Genomic DNA, 15,719 nt, shown 5'->3' on the forward strand with positions numbered 1-15,719 from the left:
GTTTCTCTGTTCAGGACTAAGCTGTTCTGAAACTCACTCTGTAGACCGGGCTGGCCTGAAGCTCAGAAATCTGCCTACCTCTGCCTCCCAAGTGCTGGGATTAAAGGCATGTGCCACCACTGCCCAGCTGAAAAACTTTTTGTTACTGAAACAAATTAGCTAGTTATTCTTCCTCAAATTTCCACATTGTTCTGGTGAAACATACTTGTGAATCAGCATTGAAGAGGCTCAGGTAGGAGGAGGGCCATAAGGTCAATGTGAGCCTGGGCTAAGGATAGCATGATTGTCTCAGAGAGAGGAGTGGGAAGAGGGGAGAGGGAGAAATAAATAGTTGGGTCAATCTGCTACTTCATTTGTTGGTTTTCTTTTCTCTCTATAAAGCCTGGCTGGCTATCTTGTAACATACCATGTGGCCCAGGCTAACCTTGAACCTACAGTGCTACTCTGGTCTGTACTCCCAGGCACTGCTCATGTTTGTTCTTGTGATTTTCCTGTATTGATTAATTTGTGGTTACTGGTTTTGAAGTCTTGGTGTATATTTCTTTTTCTTTTTCTGAACTCATGGCAAGGAAAGACTTGTTTATGGTAGCTCCTGACATCTTCTCATATTCCGTGCTTCAGTATTTTTGTACCATTCAGTCTTTCTTGCTGGCTCATTGATGATAACTCCACTAGTATTCAGTTTTTACTCAGCATAGTCTGTCTTCAAGTGATAGCAGTGGTAAAGGACACTGAGCAAGCACATTGGTCTGTTTCTCCCCCCACCTTTGTGCTCTTGCTATACATTTATTTCTGCCTGCCTCACACCCTGTGCTACATATTGTTACAGTATAACTGGCTGTCATGAAAATGGAGGGGTTTTTGTTTTGTTTTGTTTGTTTATTTGTTTTGTGTTTTTGTGGGGTTTTTTGTTGTTTTGGGTTTTTTCTTTGTTTTTTGTTTTGTTTTTGTTTGGTTTGGTTTGGTTTGGTTTTTGAGACAGTGTTTCTCTGTGTAGCCCTGGCTGTCCTGGAACTCAGTAGACCAGACCAGCCTTGAACCTAGAAATCCACTTGCCTCTGCCTCCAAAGTGCTGGGATTAAAGGCATGTGCCACCACTGCTCCACCTGAAAATGGAGTTGTTTTTTGTTTTTGTTTTTGTTTTTGCTTTTTTTCTTGAGACAGGGTTTCTCTGTATAGCCCTGGCTGGAAAATGGAGTTTTTTAATTACATTTTTCATTTGTTTGTTTTTGAGATAGGGTCTCACTGTGTTCCTTAATGAGTCTTGACCTTGCAGAGATCCACCTGCCTTTGTCACAGAGCCTGTTTCTAAAGTAGCTGATAGGTGTGTCTCTGTGGGCAGGCTTCAGGAATGCCTCAGTAGGTTTGGGCTCTGTTAAACCAGTGGTTCTCAGTTTTCCTAATGCTACGGGCCTTTAATACAGTTCATGTTGTGGTGACCCCCAACCATAAAGTTATTTTTTGTTGCTACTTCATAACTGTAATTTCAAATCATAATGCAAATATCTGTTTTCTGATATTTATCTGGTCTTAGGTGACCCCTTGGAAAGGATCATTTGACCCCTAAAGGGGTCATAACCCACATGCATGGGACATTGGTGGTCCACACACTTAATCCCAGCCCTTAGGATTCTACTGTGGTCCTCAAATAGTTCCTTCCCTTTTTTAGAGCTCTGTGTGTGTGTGTGTGTGTTTGTGTGTGTGTGTGTGTGTTGAATGCCTGATGCCAGTATAGGCCAGAAGAGGGTATTGATTTCCTAGAGTTGGAGTTAGAGGTGATGGTGAGCTGACATGGTGAGCCAGGATTTGAATGTGCCACTCTACAAGTGCTCTTGGCCACCGAGCAGCTCTCTAGCCTGGTTGTTTGGTGGGTTTGTTTGTTTGTTTGTTTTTGATAACAGAGTATACAAGCAGTGTCACACCCATTTCATGGTCGTCCTCTTGTTACACAAAATATGGCAGTGCTGAGCCTGGCTTTCCCCAATATTCCCATGACCATTTCTCGTGTTAATCTTCGTCATTTGCCTGTGTTCGTGCACAGTTCTTTGTGTACTCATTCAGGCATGGACTGTTTGCTCTTTGACCCCTTTAGTTAAGGTAGAGATTTCTTGTAGCTGGTTTACTAGTAGGTTTATTGGCTGCTTGTGCCAAACAGCATTTCTCTACAGTGGTGTCATTTGGTATAGTGTGCTGGTTTGGTACCTCCTGGTTTTGTGTTTGGAGATTCAAGATGCCTAGGAAACATATGGCATACTCACAAGCAAATAGAACAGTGACCATTCACAACTCTGCCTTTGTGATTTAATTACCATCATGTTGTCACTAAGGTCTAGCTAAAATATTTTCCAAGATTTAGATAAAATACTGTTTTTTTTAATGTTCATTTCTAGTTTTACATAAAAGAAGTTCATTTCCCTTGTGGCTCCCTGAGCTCAGATTATTCTGTCAGCAAGTTGGCTAAATCCACTCCGGCATCTTGGGTGCCAGCAGTCTTATAGTACATTCTCGGTTTCTGGTGGATAATGGCAGGTACAGTACCTGAGGCCCTGAACGGTGAAGCATCTCTGGGCACTCCTGCATCCTTGTTTGCTTTGGCAGAATCACCATGGGGGGGTCGTTTCATTGAAAATAAGTCTTATGATATGAAGTTTAAAGATTTGATGAAACTGTTGCTGGCAAAAGTTTGTGGTGAGAGGGTCACCCAGTCATTACTTGTCTGACTACTATAAGTTGGTATAAATTTGGTTGAACTTCTGAGAAGACCTTTAGCAGTATTTAAGCTTTATGATGGAGTTATGGATGCATTTAAGCTTGTAGCTTTAGTTTTAAAGGATTATAGATACAGAAAAATGTTTTTGTTCATGGATGTTTCCTGTAGCTGGGTATGGTGATCTACACCTATAATTCCATTGCGTGGGAAGCTGAGGCAAGAGAATCATAAATTTGAGGGCAGCTTGGGCTACATAGTGAGACTTTCAAAACAAATCATGGGCCGGACAGTGGTGGTACATGCCTTTAATCACAGCACTTAGGAGGCAGAGGCAGGCGGATTTCTCCATTCGAGGCCAGCCTGGTCTACAGAGTGAGTTCCAGGACAGCCAGGGCTATACAGAGAAACCCTGTCTAAAAAAAAAAAAGAAAAGAAAAAGAAAAAAAGAAAGAGAAAGAAATGAAGGAAGGAAGGAAGGAAGGAAGAAAGAAAATGAGTTTCTTTTGCTTCTTCAACCTAATCAAGTCTAGGAAGATTGTATGATATCACACAGAGAATTTAGGTGGACCATTGAGGACAAAGCCGTCTGCTGATTTTGTCTTTCAAAAGAAAAAATTTTTTTCTTTTTGAGACCAGGTTTCTCTGTGTAGCCCTGGCTGTCTTGGAATTAATATAGAACAGGCTGGCCTTGAACTCAGAGATCTGCCTGATTCTGCCTCCCAGTTACCAGGATTAAAGGCATGTGCCACCATGCCTGGCATCAAATTAATTTTTGTTGTAAAGTTATTAATAATCTTCCCTCAAATCTGAAAAGAGTTCTAAAATCCTCCATCCTACAACTGTAACTGCTACTATTCATTTCAGTTAAAGTAAGTGCACTGGGGGCAGAGAAATTGAAAAGCTTTTCCTAGATGATAAGAACTTGCATCTGTGATCGAACGGACTGGTTGATTCCTCATATGCTACCACAAGCTAGATAGTGAAGCAGCGGCTCCCGAAGTACAGCACTTAGTACTGTACTTAGTAAGTACATCAGGGTTAGTGAGAGGTTCCTTGGAAATTGGGGTGTATCTTTTTTCACAGAGTAACCAAGATACAGGCTGGAAACAGCAGGTGTGTTGTGGAATCCACCCACAGCTGTTATGTAAGCATTTAGTCTTGGGTAGCGCTTTTGCTGTATATGCAGCTGATCATTTGTGCCTCATTTTTCAGGTTTGAAAAGGAGAATCAGAACTTCCCCATCTAAAACCAGGGAAGCAGGAAGGGAGGATGCCAATTGTCCCAATAAGAACAGCATCTATTTAGAAATGGTTATAAATTGTTTCAGGGAATTGTAGGTAGCTAGAAGAAAGTTAACAAGGTCATTGGTTTGAATTTTATATAATTGAAAACCCAGATTTCATTTAAAATTAATTCTTCAGCACAAATGTCTGGTGAGTTTGGGGGTCCCAGACATGCTGCCTCAAAGTATTTTTATGTATTAAGCAAGGAACTGGCTTGAGGATAAACATGTTTGCCCCCAGCAATGTCTAAGCAAACTCTTTCTGTCTTTCAGTTCTTCGGTGCCGCACTCAGCAGCCAAAACCCCCCATGCAGTGTTAACCCCAGTGGCTAACAGCCAAGCCAAGCAGGTAACTTACTGATGTGTTCTTTAGCAGTATGTCTCTAACTGAAGATCATTTTATGATTTGACTTCATTTAAATGAATGTGATTCTTAGAAAGAGCTGTTACTTCTTTCCCATAATTCATGCCAGTCTTGACATGGTTAACCAGTTGAGGCCATTGACTTTCTGGACTAGGCCATTACTAACAGAATGCTTTTGGATGAGATGTTTTTAATTTGCCATTTCTTTTGTTTTTCTCAACATTATCTCAGTCCATGCAACTGACTTGTGCAGTAGGTATTTAGATCTGTCTCTTTTGAGGCAGCAGAGGTCAAGTGAATCACGTGGACTCAGCCAGTCGGTTATTGATAGAAACAGCTGGGACCCAAGGCTGAACGATCTGCCCTTGGCTACACTGCACTGTTAGATATCGGTGTTGGTTATGGACTGTCTTACTCCTTCAGCTCTGCCTTTCAGAGTTTGCATGCTTTCGGTGATGTTGTGTCTAGCTCTGACATTTGACTGATTGTAAGCAGTTAAACAGTGAAAAAGAAAATAATATAGAAGGCAGGGGGTGGGGGTGTGAATTAGGAGGAGGCTAGAAGGTAAGCCAAGCTGTCTCTGGAGCTTTCCCAGAAGTCCTACTTTCTCTCAGATCTCTCTTGGAGATGAACAGCTTTAGTTTGCACTTGAATCTAGAGTTTGAGACTGCACCATTAGCTGCCGACTGGGTTCCCAGCACCATTCTGTGCCTTAGTCTGCCTCTGTTCTCTAGGGAGGAGCGATAGTAAGTCATGCAACGTGACAGGTGACACAGGGGCGCTGGCTGCAAGTGGAAAGCCCAGATGGTTCTCCTGCTCACTAATTGCTGGGACTGTGTTCTTCATCTGCCCATCCAGTCCTCTACCAAGTTTTCAAGTGCCATTCATGTGGCAGACACTGCACTAGGTACTGAGAAGTCAGCCATGAGTCACACAGAAGTCTCCAGTGTGGTGTTATGTTTTGCTGTTTTTTCTTTCCCCTTTTCTTGGGTAATTGAACTAAATTCAGGTATTCGTGTTTGCTTAGTTTATGTTTTTACATTTCAGTTTCACACGTTCACTTATCCCAAGGATAGTTAGCAGTTTATGTTTTTCTTGTGTTCTATACAGGGGTCTCTGGTAAATTCCTTCAAGCCACCAGGACCCACAGCAGCATCCTGTCAGCTGTCCTCTGGGGATAAAGCTCTAGGTGAGTCTGCATGTCTGTGTCATGAAAATGAAGATGAAAAGTGCTCCTGAGAGTTCCTTGTGTAGATCCCAGAGCCAGTAGGCAGGAAGGCAGATGCCGAATTCCAAAGGCTTCAGCTGTGAGGAATTATAAGGACATCAGTAAACCTTTTAACACTTGCTAACCTTGGAGTTTAGACTTTAGAGTCAGCATGAGAAAACGTTTGATGGTCCTTTTCTGATAGAAGGAACAGCATGTCATCGCTGCATGAGCAGTGTTTAGGGAGAAGTAGACAGGCAGACAGTGGGGCACTGTTCTGCTTCTCAACAGGAAGGAACTCTCATACTCTTAACACCCTTGCAGGTAATTTCTTTCTTTTCCCTTAAGTTCCCTTCTCTTTCTTTCTCTCCTTCCCTTTCCTCCCCCTCTCTCTTCCTTTCTATGAGACCCTGAGGGGCATGTCTATGTAGTTCAGTCTTGACATATCGAATTTGATGTGTAGCTACAGTTGATAATCTTGCCTCTGCCTTCCCAGTGCGAGGATTCTGTGCATGTACTGTATGCCTGGTTTGATACAGTGCAGGACTTTCTGTGTGCTGGGGAAATACTCCTTCAACTGAGTTACATTCCCAGCCCCTTCATAATAACTATTCAAAATCAGTAAAGTAGATAAAATACAGATAAAATGCTTGTTTTAGGGTAAGGTCCTATTAGGTAAGCTAATAATACAAGGTTTTATAGCTTCACAGACTTGCTAGCTAACTGAAGCATAGATATTTTTAATTAAGTTAGTTTTTACAGTAGCTAGAAGTATTTTGACCATAGTATAAATTGCCATGGTTGTGCTACTCCAGGGAATGACCTGACTGGACTGTCAAGGAAATGTGAAAAACTGGAATCAGGTGGGCCAGCCACAGCATCCTGGGAGCTCAGCATGTTTATTATATACACTTGAATGGGCAGGCAGGGTTAGTACATACAGCTAAAGAAGGAGGCAGGCTTAGCAAAGCTTGGTAGGAGCAGTTTCTGTAGGGAGCAGTCTCCAGGCTGTAAGTAGGGTTATGGGAAAAGCTACAGTGGATATCTTCTGCACAAACTCTCAACATTCAACTTAGGCCAGGAGGGAAAGCTCGTCCTTTCCTTTGAAGCTGAGGCATTGGTTCTTGACATAGTCGGGACCCTGTCAAGCATTACACATTCGCTAAGGACTCCATTGGTTCCCCATACCTAACCACTGGAAGCCTCTATCCATGAGCATCTCTCAGTTTGCCGTTGATCTCCTGTAGCCACTCCTGTAGCTGTGGGTGGGGACCTACAGCTTCCATTGAACAGCCTGTGCTGACTTGCACACTACAACTCTGTGTCTAACTTTTATTTTCATTTACATCTGATAGCAGACTCCCGAGACTGAACGGCACACAGCAGCTGCCCACTTCTCATAGTGGCCACCAGTCACTCAGGCACTTCCTTTCTCAGTCATGCAGAACTTAATTGAAGCTCTTAAGTTCCTTACACTCTAAGTGCCCCCCTACACACACACACTCACACCACTATAGGCGAAGATAAATTTAGTGGGCTCAGCAAAGACTTGAGTCATTTAGGTTAAGGTTTTTGAAAAAGTTTCGAAAGGCATGATCTTACTTCTCTGAAGGACTTTGTTGCAAAACCCTTATTCCACTTAAAGTTAAGACTGGAGGAGTCCTAAGGTCTTTGCAGCAGGCTTGGCTTAGCTCCTCACTGTTCACTGCTGCCTTCCCTTGCAGATCAAGGCTTAAGAGAGCTTTTTTTTTTTTTTTGGTTTTTCAAGGCAGGGTTTCTCTGTGTAGCCCTGGCTGTCCTGGAACTCACTCTGTAGACCAGGCTGGCCTCGAACTCAGAAATCTGCCTGCCTCTGCCTCCCAAGTGCTGGGATTAAAGGCATGCACCACCACGCCCGGCTAAGAGAGCTTTTCTTTTAGGCTGGAAACATCCCTGAAAGTCCAGCATGCATCTGCAGAAACTTTTTCTTTCTTATTTGAGATAAAGTCTCACATGGTAGCTCAGGCTAACCTGTAACTCGCTATATCTAGCTCACTATAACTCAGGCTAGCCTTGCCCTTGAGCTTATAGCAATCCTCCTGCTTCATCTTCTCAAGTGGTAGGGTTAAAGGCGTGACTCACCATACTTATAGTTCCATCATGAACGCTCTCCCCCACCTCTGTCTCTTTCCCCCTTTCTCTCTCTCTCTCTCTCTCTCTCTCTCTCTCTCTCTCTCTCTCTCTCTCTCTTTCTTTCTCTCTCACCCTCTCCGTCCCTCCCTCCCTTCTTCTCTTGTTGTATGTGTATTGTGTATTTCTGGAACCTGTAGAGTAACTCTTACTCATTAGTAATAGGAATACTTTCTTGTAGCCAAGTGGTGGCAGCATACACCTTTATTCCCAGCAAAGACAGGCAGGTCTCGGAATTCAAGTCAGGCCTGTTCTACATAGTGAGTTCAAGTCTAGCCTGGTCTACATAGTGAGTTCCAGGTTAGCCATAGTAACACAGAGAACCCCTGTTGGGGGGGGGGTGTTTCTTGTTTTACTGATCATGACATGGTTATATGCAAAAATGTCAGTGTAAAAATATAACATGTAAAAAGTGAAAGCTGCCCTTGGGAATCAGTTTTAAAGGTGTCCTTAAGAATTTCATGATCCCAGGCGGTTGTAGTACACTGCATATCTTTAATCCCAGCACTCCAGTAGCAGAGGGCAGGGGCTTTCTGTGAGTTCGAGGTCAGCCTGGTCTAGAGTGAGTTCCAGGACAGCCAAAGCTACACAAAGAAACCCTGTCTTGAAAAAACAAACAAACAAACAAAAGCTTTATATATATATATTTGAGGTCTTTTGTTTGTTGCTTTTTAGAGTTGTTACATTATGTAGTAGAAGAGGATGAGCATATCACAGTACTCCTGTCAGGAAGTCACCCGAAATCCACAGGAAGGGGACATCTTGCAGAACTCACCTCCTTTCACCACATGGGGCCCAGGGATCCAACTCCAGGTCTCAGTCTTGACAGCAAGTGCCTTTCCCTGCTGGGCCATCTTATCTCCCCTGCCCACTGCATTGTTGAAACACCAACAGGCATTTACTATGTGCTTGTGACTGCTTCCCCACTCTACCAGCCCCATTACAGTTGAACATTCTATGCCTCTTTCTGGCAGATTCACCTTACTCATTTATGTAATGGCTGCCTGGGATTGTGTCTGAGCAGCACCCTGCTGACAGTTGAGACGTTTCTTATGTTAGTTATTGATAAGCCTACACTGAGCATCTTTCTACAACCCACACTGCATTTCAGTATTGAGTGAAGCTTAACATGAGGCTGATAGCCAATGTCCCCTTAGTATCTTTGTCTAGAATGATCATGTGTAGCAAGTGTTCATTACCTCTATAAGTTAGAAAGGAAGCAAGGAAGGAAAGAAAGAAAACTGGTATTTGCTGAATCTTTAAAAAAAAAAAAAAAGTAAAACCTATGGAAAAGGCAGAAATGATAACTCTGAGGCAATTGCTTAGAAATGCTCGCTGTATCAGCTTGCTTATCTTGGGGTTTTCTCCCTATGTATGAAAAGCATTTGCCAGTCAGTCAGTGTAGAGGACCATATCCTCAGCTCTGAAGTTAGACTGTACCGAAATTAATTTGCTGACTTTTCTGGAAAGGAGAGTGTGTCATGTCTTGACAGAACCAAACAAGACTAAGAGACCTTGAGCACAAGGAGGTGACACGCCAGCCTCCCTTGGCTGGAGGCTTGTCACAGGATACACTGTTGGTTCCAAAAACTGGAGCCGTGGCTCTGAGCAACAGCACGCAGTCTGAGCTGTAGGGAATTACAGACCAGAACAGCACTCCTGACTTTTGGAATGTCCTTATTTTATCCATTTCAGGTCCAGGGACAGCCAAGACAGAGTCTGCTGTGACCTCAACTCCATCTGCTGCTGGACAGCTCAACAAGCCTTTCTCATTCGCCTCCCCAGGGTCAGTGGGTGAAATGGTTTTGTGCTAAGTCACTATCAACCAGATCCATGAAAGCCCTGAGCTCTCACATCTGTGCCAGTACATCTGCAGACAGTGGCAATAGTTGAATGTTTTAACTGTTTTTCCTTTGTGGTTCAGGGTTATTGTATTTACTGTTTTCAAGCCTAAGCCTCTTTTCTTCTGGCGTAGAGTGGTTGTTCCCTTCTGTAGGTCATCAGATGTAGCACACCAGGTGTTTTCATTCTGACACTGTTGAGTGATTAGTCAGCCTGACTCTAGAATGATCAGACTACACTGGATTGGGTCTCTTGATCTGTACAGAAAATGTAGTGAAAGACAGTAACCATTCTAAATTTTGATTTGTAAAGAGATGATAGGGGTTGGGGGCTCAACAGAGACTCATTTAGCTGAAGCTAGCCACAGATTTACTGTGTGACCAAGGATGCCCTTAAACTCTTGAACCTCCTACCTCTACTTCCTAAGTGCTAGGATTATAGGATAACCCACCAACAATGGGGATCTGATTTCAAGAAACAGTGACAGCCATGGGTGTGGACTTGAGAGTCAAGTTGGCAAAATGAAAAGACTTTTAAACCTCATACATTCCTCATTAAGGACTGAGAGTGCCCATTTTTCAGGTAAAAGTCAGGCAGGTTGCTGAAGCTGACCCTTCCTAGCTTGCCGGAAACAGAGTGTGACTGCCATCCACACGTTCCGGCACACTTGTTGCCTGTGTTCGAGAAACCCCTAGTGCTTCTTTCACTGTCTGCTTCTGTACTTGGGCTCCACTCACCACACGCCAGTTCTTCCAAGTGCTGTGCTTCTGCACATCTTTCAGTGTAAAGTGAGAAGAAGCGCTAAGTAGGAGGAGCTGTGCATGCTTTCCATTGTTGTAAGTCATTGCGTCTGTACCTCCCAGGGATGACTGAAGCAAATTTTAAAGGGTAGGTCAAAGCCAAGGGTTACTGTGTCCTTTACACCTATAATAATTAATCTTCATGTCTCTAAAATGATAGTGCTCTTCCAATTTGTAAAGAAAGCTGCAAAGATTTGGGTCAGAGAGCCAATGGCCAATATATTTGATAAAATTTCTTTGCCAAGGTTGAGGCCAGCCAATAAAGAAAAAGATTTTTGCTTTTTAGTGTGGTAAAAAATATATGTAGCATATCCTTAGGAGGACTTTGTCCATTTGAGAATAGCAACAATAAGTGACAAAACCTGAATTGTAAGTGTATCTTTTATTCTCCTATAGTAACTGTTGCCTCTGAGGCTCTTCCTCCCTGTGCTAACCTAGGCCTAGTCCTGGATGCTTCTCGCCTTCATACAGTCAAATCTAGGCTAGAATGTTTTCCACCTCTGAGACTTGATGCTGAATAAGCTTACCCTTTCTACCTGTTTCTGAACTCTTTCTGGCTATTTCAGCTCAGCTCTTCTGGCTCAAACTCCTCCCCCAGATGACTGATTCAATCTGGCTTTTTCTCTCAGCCTCTGAATTCCTCAGATTGGCATCAAACTAACTCTAGCAATCTTTTCTAATCTTCTGGTTCCTTCCCATTCTCTGGCTTGTTCTCTCTTCCATCTGTCTTTGTAAAATTCTCCCGGTAACACTGCCTCCTTCTCCCTCTCTGCTGCTCTGCTCTCCCTCTCAGCTCTCCTGCACCTGGACTAAACTCTATTCCTCCTGTACTTACTGTCTGTCTGTCTCTCTCTCTCTCTCTCTCTCTCTTTCTCTCTCTCTTTTTTTTCTTCTTTTGGTTTTTCAAGACATGGTTTCTCTGTATAGCCCTGGCTGTCCTGGAACTCACTCTGTAGACCAGGCTGGCCTCGAATGGAGAAATCCGCCTGCCTCTGCCTCCCAAGTGCTGGGATTAAAGGCATGTGTGTATCACTGAATCCTGGCATTATTTACTGTATTGGATAGGCCTGATTTCCCATGTGTTTGTGTTATTCAGTGGGAAATCTGCATTCCTGCTGCTGTTTGCAGTATGTTGCTTTGGACTGCTGCTGCATTCTCTGCACAGGAGTTCTTTTGACATGCTCCTGGACTTGAGGAGATTCTCCTTTCTGCTCCCTTGCCAGCCTTTCCTTCCACTCACTAGGCAAGTGTCTGTTCCAGTGTTGTCTACATATGCTTTGTGCATCATTACTGCTGTACTTTACTCTTTTTAAAATAAGTCTCTTCCCAGGCCTCCTGTGGAAACGCAGCCATCCAACCAAAGCCTTCCTGCTGCTGCTCCTTCCTGCCTCCTCTCCAAATCTTGTGCCCTGCCAAGAGGTGCTGGGCACCTCTGAGATCTGTACTTTAACTCGACTGTTGCTCATCACTAGTTGTAAATTCTTCAAGGGCATATTGTATGAATGAATTATGAGGATGACTATTTAAAAGATGATGCTGTGTTGTTTACTCCATTTTAACTTCTTTTTCCACTCCTCAGGACCTTTACTTTTGGGACAATCACACCAAACCCATCTTCTAGTTTCACTGCCGCACCAGGTACAGTCCCTGTGTTCTCTTGTGTTCCCCTCATGGGAGAAACACTGTACATGAATGTGTACTTTCATTGTAGCGTGGCTCTTTTTCAGCTGGTACAGTCAGGTTGGTAGTGATGATGTGTATCAGGGACATGTTGAAATGCTAAGAATGGCTCCGTGGCAGGGTACCTTCCCGCACACAGGACACCCTGGCTTGAGTTGATAGTAGCAAGGCAATAGCAGAGTGTTTAACCCAGAACTTGATGTGGGGCTGCTGAGGAGGCTCAGCACCTGGGCCAGACCAAGCATCTCAATGTCATTCCTGGGACCCATAACTATACAGAGGGAAAAGATGTGCTTCTCAAAGTCTTATTTGCTGTAACCTTCTAATGTTAACACGCAGACTTGGTCCGAAGAAGAGGTGGGCATAGTACCGTGGAAGTAAAAGATCAAACCTGGTCCTAACTGATACACATACCTATGCTAGGAATCCAGACCCACCAAAAAGAGAACAGTTTCATCACCTTCCTCCAAGTTCTCTAAGTCATGAAATATATTTTTATTTTATTCAAAAGGAAGCCTTTACCGTGACATGTTTTTATTAGGATATTGTGAGATATGAACTGTATGATGGAGTTTCAATCACTCCATAGGAGCCCCTGCAGTTCTGTTGCATTTCCATTGCATAGTCTTGTCTTTATCAAGTTCTACGTAACCTCATGTATTCTGTCACCTTTCCTGGGTCTGCTGACACAGGCTTAGAATCTCAGCTACATAGAAGCTGAGATAGGAAACTCTCAAATTTAAAGCCTGTCTAGGCTAAAGAGTTGGTCAAGGCCAGCCTGGGCATCTTAGCACTGAACTTCCTCTAAATAAAAAATAGAAAGGGACCTGGAAGACAGAGTGCAGCTCTGCAACACTTGCGAGGCATAGACAAGACCCTGTCCAGGGGTCAGGGAGTCATGCTCACAGTTCTCTCCTGTGCCATGCTTTATAGTCTGTCTATTTAATGTATTTTTGGACTATGCATGTGATAAATAAGACATCAGTCATCTTTAGTTTTTTTAATCAACAAATCTTTTCTTTGTGTGTGTATGGAATAGAACCTAATGCTTTGTATTTAACAAATCTTTTTTCAAAATTTTATTATGAGACATGGTATTACCGTTACTTTAAGAAGCAAGTCTTAAGGAAATAAAAGTCAGGATAAGATGCAGTAGTAATCCTACATCAGCTCTGAATCAGTACAAATAATGGATAGCAACCTAAAAGCCATAAATGACACCACCAATAACATAATGCCCATACTCAGCAGGACCCTCGTGAGCAGCTTAATTGCAGTAAAAATTAGCATCTGTGGTACGACACTTTGACCTTCAACAGTGAGGAGCTTGCAGTCTGAGTCCAACTGGGCTATGAGGATTACCCATACACAGCTGATGCCCAGAGTAGGAGGGAGCCATTACCTAGGGCACTGTGTCCATTTCATGTATCCTAGATGTCACATGTTTGTTGTGATGTAGTGATCATAAACAGAATCTTCATTCCTTCCCACTTGAGAGCTGACTCTGTCGCAGGGCTAATGTTCCTATGCAGAGCAAGTTTTCCTTCCGCCCTTTCCAGAGAACCCTGCCATTAGAACCATATGTCTCCCCTGACTGAAGAGAAAGGTTGCCTTAGAAGGGCAATCAGTAGAAATGGAATGAATTTTATTTTGCTAAATCCAACTCTTTTTCCTGGTTTCTTTTCCTTGCTAGGGGCAGCACCCCCCACTAAAGAGTCAAACCAGCTTGAAGCATTCTCATTTGGTGGGGGAGGCAAACCTTTTTGTGAGACCATTCCTGGAAACTCCCCCACCACAGGAGCCGTATCAGCACCCAGTACTTCTGTAACAACTGCCTCTCTGGAAGAGACTGCTCCATCCAGCAGCAAACCTGCGGTTCCTGAAACTACTGTGTCCACTGCCTCTAGCAAATTGGAAACTTCACCATCCAAGTTAGGAGAGCTTCTGTTCCCAAGTTCTCTTGCTGGAGAGACGCTGGGGAGCTTCTCAGGACTGCGTGTTGGCCAAGCTGAGGAGCCTCCAAAAGCAGCTAGTAAGGCCGGAGCCCAGCCTGCCAAGACCTCAGGGGTTAGCTTCCCTAGTCCTTCAGTGTTAGGGAAGCCAGTAGAGCCCACTGGGACCTCCTCTGTGAGCCCTGCCCCAGCAGCCCCGGTCTCAGCTCTGAATGCAAGCACTAGCAACTCCTCGGCAACTGTCTTTGGCAGTGTGCCCCTTCCCAGTGCTGGACCTTCTGGGCTAATCAGTTTCGGTGGGACCTCTTTGGCTAGTAGCAAAGCTAGTTTCTCATTTGGAAATCAGCAGACTAGTAGTACAGCAGCATCAGCTACCCCAACAACGACCTCAGTTGCCCCTTCCCTTCCAGCATCTTTCCCTACTTTATCATTTGGTGGCCTCCTGAGTTCACCATCAGCTTCTTCCCTGTCTATGTCCTCTGGTAAGAGCACAGAGGAGGCCACACCACCAGCTGTGCCTGACAAGTCAGAACACAGTGAAGTTCCAGCAACAGCACCCTCACTTCCAGTACAGCCACAGTCAACCCAGCCTCCCCAGGCATCTCTGCAAACTTCTGACCCTGTCAAAAAAGAACCTGTTCTTGTACAGAGCACAGACAGCAGCCTCAGCAGACCAGCATCTTCTGCCAACCTTGTGGCATCCACAGAGTCCACTCCAGTAGCCCCAGGGGGCCCTGACAGCAAGACAGAGGCAGTGTCTCCTACCACCTTTGCAGGGCCTGGACAGACTGCTGTGGCAGCAGCTGTTCTCCCAGGAGCAAGCTCAGCAGCCAGCGAAGCATCTGGTACTCCTAGTACCTCCAGCACTGTCTCCAGCAGTACCCCAACTTCTGCCACAGAGACAGCTGCATTTGGGACTGCCACTTCTGGCTCCTCGGTCTTCACACAGCCACCTGCTGCCAGTTCTAGCTCAGCGTTTAGCCAGCTCTCCAGTAACACAGCCACTGCGCCCTCTGCCACTCCCGTGTTTGGGCAGGTGGCAGCCAGCATAAGCAGCACAGCCACCGCCACACCACAGGCCAGCAGTTCAGGATTTGGCAGCCCTGCATTTGGTGCTTCAGCTCCTGGAGTGTTCGGACAGACACCATTTGGGCAGTCTCCAGCCTTTGGGCAAGCAACAAGTAGCCCTGCCAGTAGCTTCTCCTTCAGCCAGCCTGGGTTCAGCTCTGTGCCTGCTTTCGGCCAGTCTGCCTCTTCTACCCCAGCATCCACCAGTGCAAATGTCTTCGGAGCCACCTCAAGTACCAGCAGTCCCAGTTCCTTCTCATTTGGACAGGCTTCTACTAATACAGGAGGGACACTGTTTGGCCAAAACAACCCTCCTGCTTTTGGTCAGAGCCCCAGCTTTGGGCAGGGAGGCTCTGTGTTTGGTGGCACCTCGGCCACTACCTCTACAGCAGCACCTTCAGGGTTTAGCTTCTGTCAAGCCTCCGGTAAGAATTTGCAGAACATTTTGACTTTGTTCTCTTCTGTGCTATTTAAAACATTTATAACAAGCCTCCACTGTTTTTATAATTAAAAGAGAGGAGCTGGGTATTGTGGTTCATGCCTATAATACTCCTTAGAGGATAGAGGCAGGAGGATCAGGAGTTTAGGGCTCAAGCCAGGGCTATGCAGAGAAACACTGTCTCAAAATACCAAAAAAAAAAAAAA

General features: G+C 44.5%; 1 protein-coding gene across 5 annotated transcripts in view; it reads left to right on the forward strand.

Annotated features, from left to right (window-relative positions):
- Positions 1–15,719, forward strand: part of Nup214 (nucleoporin 214) — an 84,098-nt gene that overhangs the window by 49,330 nt on the left and 19,049 nt on the right. For all 5 annotated transcript variants that reach the window (XM_031369772.1, XM_031369768.1, XM_031369769.1 and 2 more), the window contains 5 exons: positions 4,266–4,341; positions 5,467–5,545; positions 9,428–9,518; positions 11,954–12,012; positions 13,748–15,499. In XM_031369772.1, the coding sequence (XP_031225632.1) occupies positions 4,266–4,341; positions 5,467–5,545; positions 9,428–9,518; positions 11,954–12,012; positions 13,748–15,499 (2,057 nt within the window). The remainder of the gene's footprint in view (positions 1–4,265; positions 4,342–5,466; positions 5,546–9,427; positions 9,519–11,953; positions 12,013–13,747; positions 15,500–15,719) is intronic.

The sequence above is a fragment of the Mastomys coucha genome, unplaced genomic scaffold, assembly GCF_008632895.1.
Source record: "Mastomys coucha isolate ucsf_1 unplaced genomic scaffold, UCSF_Mcou_1 pScaffold15, whole genome shotgun sequence".
NCBI lineage: Eukaryota > Metazoa > Chordata > Mammalia > Rodentia > Muridae > Mastomys > Mastomys coucha.